The sequence below is a fragment of the Dermacentor silvarum genome, chromosome 9 (genome assembly GCF_013339745.2).
Source record: "Dermacentor silvarum isolate Dsil-2018 chromosome 9, BIME_Dsil_1.4, whole genome shotgun sequence".
Taxonomy (NCBI): domain Eukaryota; kingdom Metazoa; phylum Arthropoda; class Arachnida; order Ixodida; family Ixodidae; genus Dermacentor; species Dermacentor silvarum.
Genome location: NC_051162.1, coordinates 126,005,514 through 126,020,416, shown reverse-complemented (window position 1 = coordinate 126,020,416; position 14,903 = coordinate 126,005,514). Strand labels below are relative to the sequence as shown.

Genomic DNA, 14,903 nt, shown 5'->3' with positions numbered 1-14,903 from the left:
AGAGGTGTGTTGCCTCCGCCGGGTGGCCATAAAGGTCCAAACTCCCGGCTTCGGCTCAACCTCCAGGATCCCCTTTTCCCCGGACACGGCTAAGCCGCGCACAGTTAGACGCAGGAGGGTCCAACCCCCATGTGCTCGGGTCCGTGGTGTCGCATAGAGAGAGAGAGAGGTGGAGGGGCAGGAGTGGTAGTTGGCGGCAGTGAGCCCCCCCCCCCCCCCCCCGAAATAAATTTCTCGCTACGCCACTGCACATGTGTTGTACTTATAATAGACAAGCACCAATGTTGCAGTTGGACATATCTGGAATATGTCCGGTGCTCCCTGAACAAATTTGTCAAGGAGCGTTTCTTTGGATTCTTTTTATCTCCAGCTAGATAATCTGCTACCGGCGATGTTCAAATTCGTATAAGTAGTGCGATGCGAGTTTTAAATTGCTCACTTTATTTCGTCTCACGATTATCCGACACTATATTTAATTAAAAAAATAAAACGTAACGTTATTGCAACATGTTCCAAAGTTCGAAGTGTAACTGGAACGCATTCCTCTCGCATTAAAGGAACTTGTAACGGGAACTGGTTTCAAGATTGGGAAGGAACGAGGAACAAACTTTCGTTCCTGATTTAGAGGAATATGTTGTGCCGTACTACGTGCGTATCATCGAGGCGACGGGAGCTCCCACTTCTGCGCGACGAATCAAGAATTCGACGCGGGGGGTACTTCAAGAAGCACCCGGCATTTGCCGCGACGAATCAATTAGACGCGATTAACTTTAAGCTGCACCAGGCATTCCCCCTTGGAAAGAAGGTGCAATGCAGGTGACATCAGCTCTCCGCCCCACCTCTTTCCTGCCGACGAGGAGCTCAAAAAGGGATTCAAGGCAGAACCGGCCCTTTGTGGCAGGGAGTCGCCACCAGCCGCCCCGTCGGTCTGGTGCGCTCTTACTGCTACTACCAGCTATTACCTTCCGACGGTCTGGCGTTGAGAGTATGTGTCAGTGTTGCCTGTTTGGTCTGGACTGTGAGCTTGCCCATAGCCTCCTCGATCGCCTCCATAACCTCCTTTATCGAGGAGGTTAGGGCTGGGCTTGCTGTTGCCATGGCACACCACACTGAGCGCTCACGCGAGCACGTGAAACATGTAACAAGTCAAGCGGCACAAGACAAGCGAAGCGGAAGAAAACAATCGAAATAATGCGCGACGAAGATCACATAGCCCAAGTGCGGCCGGCCTGCTCTCGCAAGGCTCACAGTCCACAATGGTGGCATAACATGTTCTGACGCTAGACATCGCCCGTGTCGGGCAATGGCGCTACTCAAACGTCGGTTTGTGAAAAAGGTCTATTGTATAAAGCTTTCGTCACTTCTTCGTCTGCTCCAAGAGTCTGTCTCTCGTCCCCGACCCCGGGTCACAATAGTGTACCACACTGCTGTAAAGGTACAGCCGCGCGGGCGGGCGCTCGCGGCGCAGAACACCCGCTCCAGAACTTCCCTCCCCCCCTCGGAGCCTTCCGGCCCTGCAGGAGCTCGCGGCTGCAGTAAAGCGCGGCCCCTCCATCCAACGTTACTAGAATAGTTGCCTCCACCTCCCTACCCACCCTCCGGAGCGTTGTGCGTGACTGGAAGACTGCGCGCTTCCTTTCCGCCCTTGCGTACGCGAGCCGCGATTGCCGGCTCGCCGTCCTGTGCCTTCACTCGCACCTACAGCATACGGCGCGCGGCGACGATTTTATCGCCCTTGGATTTTATACGTAACCTCACGGCGACGACAGAAATGTAGTGTCCATATAATTGCTATCGCAATAAAAAAAGAAATTAGATTCGAAGCAACGGGAGGTTGAGGTGCAAGGCTGTGCAAAGCCAGCGGGCGGGAGAGGGAGCGCTGATCGAGGTGGTCTTTTAACATGGGAGGCTTGAGGAAAGGAAGAAGGAAGTAATTTCAGAAAAGGTAGTGTATGAAAAATTTTGGCAACTGGTGGTCGCTGTGAAGGCTTTTTTAGTATCACCCAAAAAGTTAAAGCACGAAAAAATTTCGTGGGGGGTGGGGTCAGGACCCTCTAAAGCCCTCCCCTGGTGTCCGCGACTATGGAGAAGCTGAGGGCCCGTGCACCTGTCTGCACTTGCACGGGCATATCACCTCACAGGCTTGGCTGTTCAGCATAAATGAATCCAAGCAGTGCCGTGAAGATGCTTTCAGTGTTTACTCGGCATCACGGACTGGGTGGAACATGTACCTGTGCATACCACTAGTGCACCAATATAGTGCCACTAGTGGTTTGAAATGAACAAGAGTCCGACTTAAGAACTTCCCAAAATTAAAAATGAAAAAAGAAATCGCAATAGCTGTGTAGATCTTGTAAGGCAATGACGACAAGCCCATACACCTTCACACTGGCAAAAGCATAGTCGGTATAGTAGGCATAGCGGTAGGGTAGCTAGCCATAGTGCAATAAATGCAGTCTCAATGAGATCAGAGAACTTGGCAAAATGTGCTTAGAATCGTCAATGTGGCATATAGTAACCTTGAAAATTTTTCAAATTATACTTGTTGCAAATAATATATTTGTCATCCCTTTTCAATAGGGCTGCGGAACTGCCATTTAAGAAATGGAATGATTTTGGATTCATAATGGTTTTCTTAAAGCCTAGAATGGAACGTGAATAGAATCAAGCCTATCTTAATCGGAATGGAATGGCTTCATTTCCTCACAGTTCCTTTATTTCACCCTTGGAAGTATCACATGCATGCAGATGTGTTCAAACATTTTTGCCATGCTCTCTAGATCAGGAATACTCCACATTGTCAAGGCGGCTCCTGGTACTGACTTAAAAAAGGTGAAAAAATGTGTGCTGCTGCGGTTACACGTAGGCCTTTCCTTTTAGATGAGAAGCCTAGGAGCATAACGCAATCACTGAACTCTGAGCAGGATGATGCTTAAGAGAATCAGGCCAATATCATTCACCAGCAAAGAAAGTGAGCCTGATCTGGGGGCCTACCACTTGGAAGTTGTATGTGGAAACAAAGTTATGCCTCTTAAGTTTTTGGAAAACAAATTCGCCTCGCTTTCCACTTCTGCCACACATTGTGAAAGCTGTGTTTGCTGTGAACACTACAATGGAGGAGGTGGATTGCATATTCTTTATTGTTTCACGGATTGAAACAGCTCAATGAAGTGGATGATCAGAGTCTTCCTTTGAAAAGATTAAGTTCATTGATAGAAATTGAGAATTAAATTGTGAACTTGAATATTCACATTGAACAAAAAGTACTAGTCAGGTCGACCTATCTTATGTAAATTCACTGTTGTGACTCGATAATGTAAAGAAACATAGGAGGCACTGCACTTGTGGCTCAAAAACTTTCCGATTTTAACTTTCTTGAGGAGCACAGCAATATGTTGGACTTGTGTTGCCTCAGTGATGCGAAATACATGTATTTTTTGAAGTGATAAAGAGTGATCAGGTGATGAATATTTTTGCTGAATACACGTAAACCTCAAGTTTTTATTTTATTTATATAACTGTGTGCTTCCGAAATTCGTTTGCTTCTTTTTTATTAGCAGATTTTTTATTGTAATAGTATATTGCCATTTTTTAAATAGCTTCTACACAGGCCGCATTGATTGTGCACACATTTGTATATTACGGGTGTTTTCTACATGTTCACCTATCGATGCATTAGAAATGCTTTTGTAGCACCTATGTTAGTGTTAAATTCTGTTTGTCATTTTGTCAATTGGACATCACGGACAAGTGACAAACATCTTGGGTGTAGCAAAAACTTGTGAAGTTCTCACAGCGTTGTTCTCTTGCCACCAAACTAGTGCAGTGTTTGTGATAACACTTTATCAACCAAGTATGTGAGTGTTTTTTTTTAGACAGTTGGATTTACCACAGCAGAATAGATTTCCTGTTGCTGCATATCATAATTACATAATCTTGCTGCGACCAGTTCAAAGAACACTTACATAAGCCAGACTTCGTGGCATAGGTTTGTTGACCAGGCTTTATTAAATCAAAGAAATTGGCAGCAATGGTCCTGAGGTGTCGCAAGCCCCAGATGCGCATGCATCAACCAGCCCAGTGCAGTAGTCACAACCCATAACATGACCATGTCACGAAAACCTGGGTGCGCTGCCTTGTAAAGCTCAATAGTTCACAGAATGAAATAGGTGTTACGAAAAGCCCCTTGACATTCTGGACTGAGTGTGTGGCACAGAGCAATCAGCTGATGAAGCAGTACTGCAGGTTAAGCTGGCTGGTACATAATATACAGATTCAATAAACAAGGCCATAAAGATACCATATACATATGTGGCACTTGTGGTGTCCATTGCCTTTATGCCCTTGTTTATTTCACACCATTGTATATACATTCATGTCTTATATGAAAATTATATGCAACCACTGTGCAATAAAAACTGTACAAAACTATGGGTTGGCAAGATGACTTTGCCATTGTGTTCAAATTCTGGCAAAAACTCTACATTTAGAAAGAACCATTTCTTATAATGGTAGCTTTATAGATAACTTCTTATGCATATCAGAACATGGATGTTTGCTTAAGACGATACTTCACAGCACATGTAAACAAGTTACATTGCAGAGGTATATTGTGTTCCTGGACAGCTGTCATTCATTACACAGTGATAATAATGAAAAAACTACAACAAATATGCTGGCTTCATGAAATATTGGGTTTCAAGACCTTAAAGCAGAACAAGCCCATCTCACATACTGACCTTTGCCCTTCCCATGAAATGGTCACATTTTCAGCTAATGTCTGCCATAACACGAGAGCAATGCAGGCAATTTCACAATTCAGCATTATCAATCCACCACCAAGTTACCTCAATTATGCATCCTTGTGCTGTTCAGCTGTTGTGCACTAAGCTGCACTAGTGTTTCACATGATTTCAATTTCTGATAGACATGCAAGCAGCCCGTGCAATTTGCAATAAATTTCAGAACCAGGTCAGCACTTTAATTGCAGATTAACTTTTCATGTCAAGCACTTGAGGCAAGTGCTAAGAGCTGTCACACCTTTACAAAGATAAAACAACAGTGGAAGGAGTCACCAATTGTAGTAAAGCTGAAGTGTTCACTTGTACATACCCTACACTTAACCTCATCATGAAGTTGTAAGAAGCAAAAATATGAATGTTAAATTGGCACTCTTTAGTACCCTGCTATTGTACGTACATCCTTGATAGTTGCAGCATCCAGTTTTCCAATGAAGAATATTGGCTACTTCAAACTAGTTAACAAATGTACAAAGTAATGACATATTGGCACCATGTATTTGCACGGTATTATTTCTTGTATGCCTATGCATATGTAATTAAAATTCATTTTATGATCAGTGTCCTCAACGCAACAGAAGGCATCTGTTGACAACTTGTAGAAGGTGTGAGTTCTCTAATGCAGCAGCGACTCGCTCTTTGTCATCCAACTGCTTGTTGACTGCAAGAAATGTACAAAATGAGCAATGTCAGTCATGTGCAGCAATACAGTCCAGCAATACAATCCAGCTTTCTATCCCTGCTCCCAGCATTTGTCATGTATGAAATGCAGAAATAAAATTAATGTAAAAATTTGTGAAAAAAGAAAAGGGTCATTACATTAGACTATACTAGCCCACAATGCCCAAGAGCATAAATGACATCGATATGCACTTTTCACATTTCTTCTTGATATTACTGACCAAGCATCAATGATACCAATAAATACTAGGTGCAGCATGGAATGAAAAGGCAGATACAGTCAAACGCCTTCATAACGAAGAGCTTGGGGACCTGAAAAATCCATGGTATACAGGTCACACCATACTGGTCACAATTGAGCAGTCTAAGCATGTTCACCAAAAGAAAACCTTTATTTAACATAATTCAAGAGACACTTAGTAAAATAAGTCGCTACTTTTTGTGTGCTCACTTCATCTCACGGAAAGTGCGAGTGCAGCCAAACTTATTGCACCGAAGTACAGGGCATGCTCCGTGGCGAAATGTGGGAGCGATGCGAGATAGCTGCAGAAAGTAGAATGCCACTACCGCCTCCCTTGCAGTGAAAATTGTTGGTTCACTTACAGGCTCTTCACTACTGTTCGCTTCATTGACATTCGCGTCGTTTCCACCCTAGACTGCTTTAAAGACGTCAGTTGTCAGTTCAGATTACATCATCACTTCATTAACTGTGACGTATTCGTCAGCCGTCGCACCCACGGCTGTGTTGCAACAAGCAGTGTATGAGTTGAGCGATTCCTGGAGCATCACTGACATCAGGACACTTGTCAAGTGTGTTGCTAGTGCTGCCGTTAGCGTTAGTGCAGAGCGCAGCTCAGTGGCGTCTGCAAGGGGCAGTGTATGCTTACGCATATGTAATTAAAATAACATTTTATGATCCGTGTCCTCAACGCATCAGAAGGCATCTGTTGACAACTGGTACGTAGTGTTGGTTGTAAAGCAACAAATCAGCCATTGAGGACGGCTAAATTCCCCCATTGTACAAGCAAATTTGTTGTAGTAATCTTTGTTGCAGAGGTGTTCACAATACATATGAAAGATAGGAATTCGGCTGGGACATAATGAATCCTTCAGTAAAGTTTGTTCTTTCTCCTTGAAGTTAATGAAATCTCTTCAAGGCAATAATCGGTGCGATGAAGCAGGAGGCAGGTTGGAGGTAACAAAACTTGGATATATTGCAAGGAAAATATTTACACAGTCAAATGCAAAGTTTGCAGAAGAAAACTGATGAAAAACACACAAATAAACAGCGCCTTACTCTTCCAATTTTTCCTAAGTTAGAGCCTAAGACAACTGTCCCTAAATAGGACCAACCGAGTCTCACTATTCAACCACCAAATGGTTACAGCCCAGACTAGCGTTGCAGCATACCAAGTCTTACTGATCTATCAGTTTAGTGATTGCAGCCTAGACTCCCTTTTACGTACATTGTATGGAGACTCACCGATCTATCAGTTATCCTGATTTTAGCCCAGATTGTACGGAGCCTCACCGATCTATCAGTTATCCTGATTTTAGCCCAGATTGTACGGAGCCTCACCGATCTATTAGTTATCCAGATTTTAGCCCAGACTGAGGAGCAAGACATCGTCTCGATTGTCATAGCTCAAACAGACAAGAAAAAGGACAGTAGGGCCGTTGGCCCGTCCCACCGAAGTGACCGCCAATGAGAGTTAAACGCTTGTTAAGCCACAACCCAAAGGGATGGGCTTAGTCTTAAAAGTAAATGTATTAGAGAACAACACCGTTTTCCTTCTTCCTACAACTCCATTCCCCTCTCCTATTTCCACGTAGTCAGTGATGGCCTCGGCAAAACACACCAGGCACGTACAATTTATTGCTAGGCCATCTCAAACCACGGCGGCGTTTCTGGCCAGCAAGGGACTCGAGAGCTGGTGTCACAACACCACGTATCGCAGTCCCACTCAAGGTTTGTCCACATAGAAAAATTATGACCGTCGGCGGTATCCGAACTCAGTGTTCAGAAGACAACGTTCTCCGAATGCATTCTTTGCATGCGTACCACGCCTCTACGGCGTGCACTGTAACCCAGTGCACACGAGACCGCACTCTCCGAATCCGTTTGCTGCAACCACACTGCGCCCCTCTGGCGTGCGCCATGACTTATCACCCTACACCACGCGGGCCTTCCGACCCCTCAAAAACACAAACGGTTGCCGCCCGGACGGGCAGTGGCGTGGACCCCGCCTTATACACATAACATATGGGCAACTCGCGACACTGCAAAACTATACCAAATGATCATGCAGCCTTACACCACCTATTCTGCATGTTTGAGAGATGAGCGGCTTAACACCTTCATTATACAGGGCATTTTGTAGTAGAGGCATTTGTTGTAAAGGCGTTTGACTGATCCTATAGGTACAACATCCTCATTGCGCACCTATATGCTATGGCAATGCATCTACACTAGAAGAGACAGTGAACTCTGATGAAATAAGTAGCACTAGACATCCATACTTCTACTATCTGTAGCTGCTAATTTTATTGTTTCAGTAACTTAAAAAATAATGTATATGAAAGATTGAGAATTTCTTTGTTTTGTTTTATTATTTACAGGCAATCTTTATCTACCTTTAATAACAACATACCCATGACCATCTCCCCTCACAAGCAGTCAGGTTAGCCATGATAATTTGATATACAAAGACAGCAGCGCTTTGCTGCACTGCACCAGTCGCCTGCACCTCTGACCACTTCTCCCTTCACTCCAAATAAATCTCTTCCACTTTAGAGACACCTCCAACACTAACCTGAAGAAAAACAGGTTGAAGCTGCTCCAGAATCCATAACTATCTTTCAGAATTACAGATCATGGTCTTAGCATGTGCAAAGGTTAATATGATTGTGATGAGCCTTCCATGTGCTGCAAATAATTTTAAAAGGGCTCCCAACTTCCACATTCACGGTTCAGAAACCTCTCTCAATGCACAAACATTTTTATGGTCTCTCACTATGCAGACAAAATATAACACTGCCATATGGAGGGCACAATTTTCTTCAAAGTGATCAGTGCCAACAAAAACAAAACACTACTTGTTCAAATTTCACCTAGACCTTCTAGTTCACTTTTCAACAAGTGTGCAGCAAGGATATACAATAGTTTCTGGACTGCATAAACTAAAGAAAGTATCTTGACCCATTTGACTCATCACCTTAATGAAAAACACGGCATACGCACCAAGTTCAAGAATAGGAATGCCAATTTTTTACTCTTGCATATGTAGCCCTACTCTTCTCGCGTATGGCTTAAATTTGAACTTGATACTGCACTTCAGGCTCACTTGAAACAAAGAATGAACTTGGACCAACAGCCTTTAGAATGCCTACGTACAGTCCGTGACGACTACAATAGTTCAGTGTACTTATAATATTCCAGCAAAAATTCTGTTTCTAACGAACCCAGCTTTAACTGGCTATCAGCTACAACGGATAAAATTTGGGGAAAGTTTTGCCTAGATGATGCACTTACAACATACTTTGCAGTAGCGAGGCATGCAAGTAGCAGTGCACTGCATAACATCTTTTTCCAGTCGCTTAATTAATAAAAGTGCGAAGGTACACTATTTCCTAAGGCACAAACATACTAGTGGCAAGCTTCCCGCAATGGCGTGCTGCGCGAAGCCCTGCCAACCTAACAGAGCGTTTTCAGGACGATCACACCAGTGGCTCACTCTGCCCACCTTTGTCAGCTCAGTTGCCAAGCTGGTGCCGCCAGGCCTAACCCACTTTGTTTCAAAGCTGTAGCGTATGGTGCTTCAAAAACCAACAACCATCGCAAAATGCATCGCTTTGAGAGCACTTTCTTTTTCATCGTATCAATTCATACAAAAAAGCAGAAAAGCTGCTATTCGCAGCATCCAGGCTGCGAAGTGCGTGATGCTGTTGAGCAGGGCAGCTGGATGTGGACTGAGAGTTGAACTTCCCTGACATCACACCTCGCATTCATGCTACAAGTTTGTCAGTGGCGGTAGCTTCTCACACAAAATAAAATGACATTAGTTTATTTTATCGACCATTCTGTTGTGTAAAAAGGAATTGTAGCTGTTGTTCGAGTCGCCAACGGTGGCGATGCACTGAGGCTGGCCAGCCAGCAATTGTGTGCGTTACCCCCCCTCCCGATAAGAAAATCTTGCCATTACGTGGTGAAAAACTGCAATTAGTTGGCAGCAGCATATGGATAACAAAAGACAGTAAATCACCATACTGCTAGTGTTAATACCATTACTGCAAAAATATAATTAGTATTTGTTTATTCACTTTAATATTTGTATCATTCTTGGGACTGCCTCCAGGTTCCAATATTCAAACACTCACAACATACCGCAGCTCTCATTTTGGATAGAATGCACTTCAGATATAATGCACCTTTCTCGCTTGACTATTACGGTCCATTGTAACAAGCGTCAACTGTATTTTTGCCCCGTTCTAGTGGCTATGACACACTGCGCTTTGTTTCTGCAACCTTTTGTTCAGTCCTTTCTGACACCTGCCTACAATGCACAAATGGCATGCTTAAAGTCCAGAAACAACATTTAATGGCTCAGAATACTTTTTAGAAAGATCACGTTACAAATTTTAAAAAATAAAATGTAAAAAAAAAAGCTTACGCAATATCCTCATATCAGTATATTTTATGTTCATATTTAGCAACAGAGTACTTACTTGCTGATTCCGACACATGAGTACCAGGAAGAATCCGAACATCCAACTTGAATCCAGGTGGCAAGCTACGAAGCAGCTTTACTCTGATGGCTAGCCCAATTAGTGTTGCCATGCTGCAGTGTGGTATTGTTGGCCGAAAGGCCACATCAACTGCACACTTGTGGAGGTCTACCTGCGAAGCCACACATATGCACAACACTCCAATCAAGCCAATTGGCTTTGATCTTGAAATGCAACTCTGAATTGCAGCCAATGCCAATTTAACACAAATTTGAAACCACAGCACACATGCCCATAGCTAGCTCTTCAGTTAGCACTAGCCTTACTGAATCCAAAAGCCTTCACACTCACACAAAACACTGTCAACAATTAGTATCTGTGGTCTTTCATCAGCAGGTGAATGAATGCATGATGAGTGCATGCAACTCGTGTATCAGCTGCATCCTTGCGAGTACTAGAAGCGCAGCCAAGTGCAGACATGGAGACCCAAATGATGCCGGTCGCAGCCGGAAACAAAAGGAAGAATGGAAATTTCGTGCGGCACAGCAAATGAAAGAAAAATTAAAGCCAAATCACATGACACAGACAATATGCACATATTGAAGTTTCTTGTGGCATGCATGAATGGCTCCGCTATGACCATGATGCATATTTTCGATTACACGAATGATAGTATCAAGGCAGGATTACCAATGAAATTTCAAAGATGTCTTTATGAAGCAATGTGTCAACAAAGTTTATGGAATGGTAATATAGATGAGCAATCTAAAAATGGTACAGTAGGTTTCCTAGTTCAGTGCAGCTTCTGCTGTTACTTTTGCATAAATTTATTAACCAAATTATTATATGACAAAAAATTCTACTTCACAAATTTTATAATAAAGAAGAATAACTCAATGTTATATTGCAGCAGTGGTGTCCATTCATTCGCAATGTATTATATAGTAAAGCTACCGTACTACCACAACATACACAGAGGGCAATCACAGACTTTCCAGCACAGTTTCCTGCAAAAAATTTTGTAGGAAACTCCACACTGTTAGTATATCATGTAAATAATAATAATAATAATAATAATAATAATAATAATAATAATAATAATAATAATAATAATAATAATAATAATAATAATAATGCACTCGAAGTTATTTAATGTGACATTCTTTAAGGCAATACCTTCATTTTTTTTCAGACAAGGTAATAAAACTGCACTTACAATTTAAAAAAAATGTAATACAAGGTATTCAGACTGGTGACTCATTTGCCAAGTTCACTACATTATGTCAGCTACATGAAGTAGTCATAATGCCGTAAGTTTGCTGTGTCCAAAAAGGAAGTCAATAGAGGGTTTGTTGGTGGCTTCTGCAATTAGACAGGTCCTGAAAGCTATTAATAGCCACAGATAATGAAGAAAAAGAAAAGTAATTGCATCACTAAAAAAAATTACCTTCTGGGGTTTTGCATGCCAAAACCACGATATGGTTATGATGCACGCTGTAGTGGGGGACTCCGGATTAATTTTGACCACCTGGGGTTCTTTAACGTGCACCCAATGCACGGTACACAGGCATTTTCGCATTTTGCCCCCATTGAAATGCGGCCACCACGGCCAGGATTTGATCCCGCCTCCTCGGGATCAGCAGCGAAATGCCGAAGACACTACACCACCATGATGGGTAATTGCCGCACTATACCGGCCCACAATACCTAGGAGCACGAATGACGTCAATTTGTTCATTCATGTTTCTCCTAGCATTACTGGCCAAACATCAGTTATAACAATAATACTAAACGTAGCCTGGTATGAAAATGCAGATAGTTTGTTAGTGATCCTACAAGTATAAATAATCTACATTCACATCTAATCTAATAATCTAATCCACATATGTGCTGTGGCAATGCACCTATGTATGCCTTTACCCATGCTAACATGCACAAAATAAGGTTTGCCTCCTTACCGTAATGTTATTTTCATCAATCACATTCAATTCTTCCAAAGTGAGAGGATGCTCAGGATCATTGATCGACCGTATATGATGTGCAGGAAGTCAAGGATGGCATACAAAAAAACTGTGACATGGGCTTTCAACAGTAGTTATCAGCAAAACCTGAGAGTAGCAACCTGCTTTCACCAAAAAGCCTGCCCCCAACACCAGCAATACGTATCTCAATTTCAATCATGTTTAAGGTTCAATTCTACAGTATTTCTTTCTAGACAGAGTTTGCAGCTGTTTTCTGCTGTTTTGTTTTCTCCACACAGGTTACAAAAGCAGTACTTAACAGTTTAAAAGAAGCGTCTAAACTGTCATTATTCAGTCCATACCAGTGCCTAACCTGCATGGAGTGCCCTCGATCACAATGCTTATTGTGGATTTTGATCACCGCATGAATAAGCTGTGCAACATAGGACAGGCACGAAACGAGATGAACAGGCCGAGTGGTACTCTAGAATAAATTTTTAACAAAAGAAAGTGGGGGGGGGGGATAGGCCGATCCCACACGCTGTAGGAATTGCTTTAAACAAAGCTTTCTTTTAAATCTGAAAGGAACGCTGTTCTCATTCAGTGACCATTTGCAAGTACAGAGCACACAATTAAGTTGGACACATTCGCACTGAGAAATGCCTTGCTCAATGTAAACTTGTGGTGCTCCAACACCACTGATAACAGAAACTAGTCTATCGTACACACTAAGCACCGAACTGAACTTATCCTGCACAAGAGGTTTCTCAAAGTACTTTCTGTACCCATAAATGACACGGTCAGGTTCCACTGCTGTCTCCTCCCTGCATATTAATGGAGCTTAGCTTCACAATTACCAGCAAGTGTACACTGCCATTCCAAGCTATTTCAAGCCATTTCAAGAAATGCTAAGTGGAGTAGCTTTTATATGCAGTGAAACTGCATATAAAAGCTACTCCACTTAGCATTTCTTGGAGAAAATGTTGACTGCACTTCTCTGAGCTTATTGTTGACACTCATATCTTCTCCACTTCTCATTTACAAGCCAACGTGCGCTTGCATTCTAAACCCCACTTTGCTGCATATCAAAGACGTTCTTGCTCTGCTCAATGCTTCATCCCAAGCCTCCATCTGCTCTGTACTCAATGCATGCTTCAATCCTATTTTGTATGTCATGGAGCTCATCACTGTGCTTGGTTTATAATGCCCCTCGTTGCCCCGAGCCACCTTGGTTAGCATTATCTCCAGGACAGCCAGCAGCCACAAAGTGAGAAAAAGAGGCCAAGAAAGCTTTGCATTAAAAGTGGTACTGTTATTAACTAAGCTTACCAGCCAACTACCACGACAATGTGGCTAACAAAGATAATTTCAACCCTGACCCTTCGTGACCCGCCATGCAAGACAGCAACCACTAGCCAGCAGAGCCCTGACCCTTCCTTTCCCACCATGGAAGACAGCTAGCTGTCAGCAACCACAAAGTTGGCGGAAGAGGCTTTGCCTTAAAATTCCATGTTTTTGCCTGAAGTGTAAAGCAGTTACAGTGATAGCAAACACACCAATTCACACAATATGAGTCTGTTTTGTTGCTTTGTGCAATGTCCACTGCAGTAAACATTTGCCCATGAACAATCTGCATATCATTGTCTTTTTGAAGCGAGGCCTTGCATGTAGCCAGCCCATCAAATATGAAATTTAAGTTCAGGCCTGTTCCGAGGCCTAGATAGATTTAGAATGTGCCCAGCCTGAACCCATGCTGAGGCTTGCATTGTAAGAGTACTTGCATGCCCCTGGACAATCCTCACTGGTTTCAAGTAAAAATGAGTGTAGGCAAGCACCTGTGCGTCAGTGTGTCATAACTTTCTGACAAAGGTTGAGGCCAAAGGAAATGAGCGGTGAGACAAATCAACAAGAACCAAAGTGTACAAGGACCAAAGTGTAAGGTTACATTATGATCAGCAGGTATCGCAAAGTTAAAGCAATTTCATTTGTGTTGCTCTTGCTGAAACTGTTAAAATGTAACGAAACTGAATTACTATATCACCAATTGATGATGCACATTCAAGGTTAGGGGGACGGACACTTACACATTACTGTACACCCACTTACCCATTAAGCTGTCTATGGCGACTTACAAACCATAATTACATATGTATCCGCGGTATTTTCACGCTCCGAAACCCTTGACATTTTTTTCCCCTCGCTTATGACATGCTTTAGGGTTGCAATAGTGTTTGCGTACCCCTTTACGGCTTTTCACGTTTAAAACACATCACCATACCTCAAGAAACGCGTACAAATCTTGCGAAAGGATATCGAAAATCTCCCGCGAGTCAATTTCATCTTCAATTTCATCGTTGAGTTCATCAGCTGTTGTCACCCTGTCCTTTGCCTTTTCGTAGGTTGACGGAGCAATATTATCCAAACTGTCGCCGCGGGCCATACTCGTCGGGATCACTGTTTCGCGGGGATCATAACCATGAGTATTAATCTCTAAATTTTCAACGAACGTACTACTCAAGAATACACACAGAACACATGTAGAGAGAAGAAAAACCACGTGAGAAGAAACATACAAATCTTGTACGAGTCACAGCACTACGCCACGCAACGTAGACACTCATTGCGTTCAAAATAAACATAATTTTAATATTTGTTTTTGTTTTTTTTCAGCGTTTAATATTTAGTTTTGTACAAACGTCTAATGTTAAAAATCGACAGTGCGGCCAGACGTTCGCGG

The 14,903-nt window shown here is 42.8% G+C and overlaps 1 protein-coding gene across 2 annotated transcripts; it reads right to left on the bottom strand.

Annotated features, from left to right (window-relative positions):
• Positions 1–4,326: 4,326 nt before the first annotated feature.
• LOC119464254 (cytosolic iron-sulfur assembly component 2B-like) lies at positions 4,327–14,709 on the bottom strand. Of its 2 annotated transcripts, XM_037725164.2 has the most exons (4): positions 14,480–14,707; positions 12,164–12,243; positions 10,206–10,377; positions 4,327–5,460 (listed from the first exon to the last, which is right to left on the bottom strand). In XM_037725164.2, the coding sequence occupies exons 1-4, from the start codon at positions 14,604–14,606 to the stop codon at positions 5,366–5,368; spliced, it is 474 nt and encodes a 157-aa protein (XP_037581092.1). In that variant the 5' UTR covers positions 14,607–14,707; the 3' UTR covers positions 4,327–5,365. The 2 variants fall into 2 exon arrangements, with proteins under 2 accessions (XP_037581092.1, XP_049511720.1); XM_049655763.1 differs by lacking the exon at positions 12,164–12,243 and having other exon boundaries at positions 14,445–14,709.
• Positions 14,710–14,903: the final 194 nt, after the last annotated feature.

Excerpts from the sequence above, each read along its gene's own strand:
- LOC119464254 (XM_037725164.2), bottom strand. The coding sequence starts at position 14,606 with ATGGCCCGCGGCGACAGTTTGGATAATATTGCTCCGTCAACCTACGAA. Across the intron at positions 12,244-14,479 it reads TGACTCGCGGGAGATTTTCG|ATCATATACGGTCGATCAAT; the intron begins ATATCCTTTCGC and ends GACTTCCTGCAC. Across the intron at positions 10,378-12,163 it reads TTGATGAAAATAACATTACG|GTAGACCTCCACAAGTGTGC; the intron begins GTAAGGAGGCAA and ends GTGGCTTCGCAG.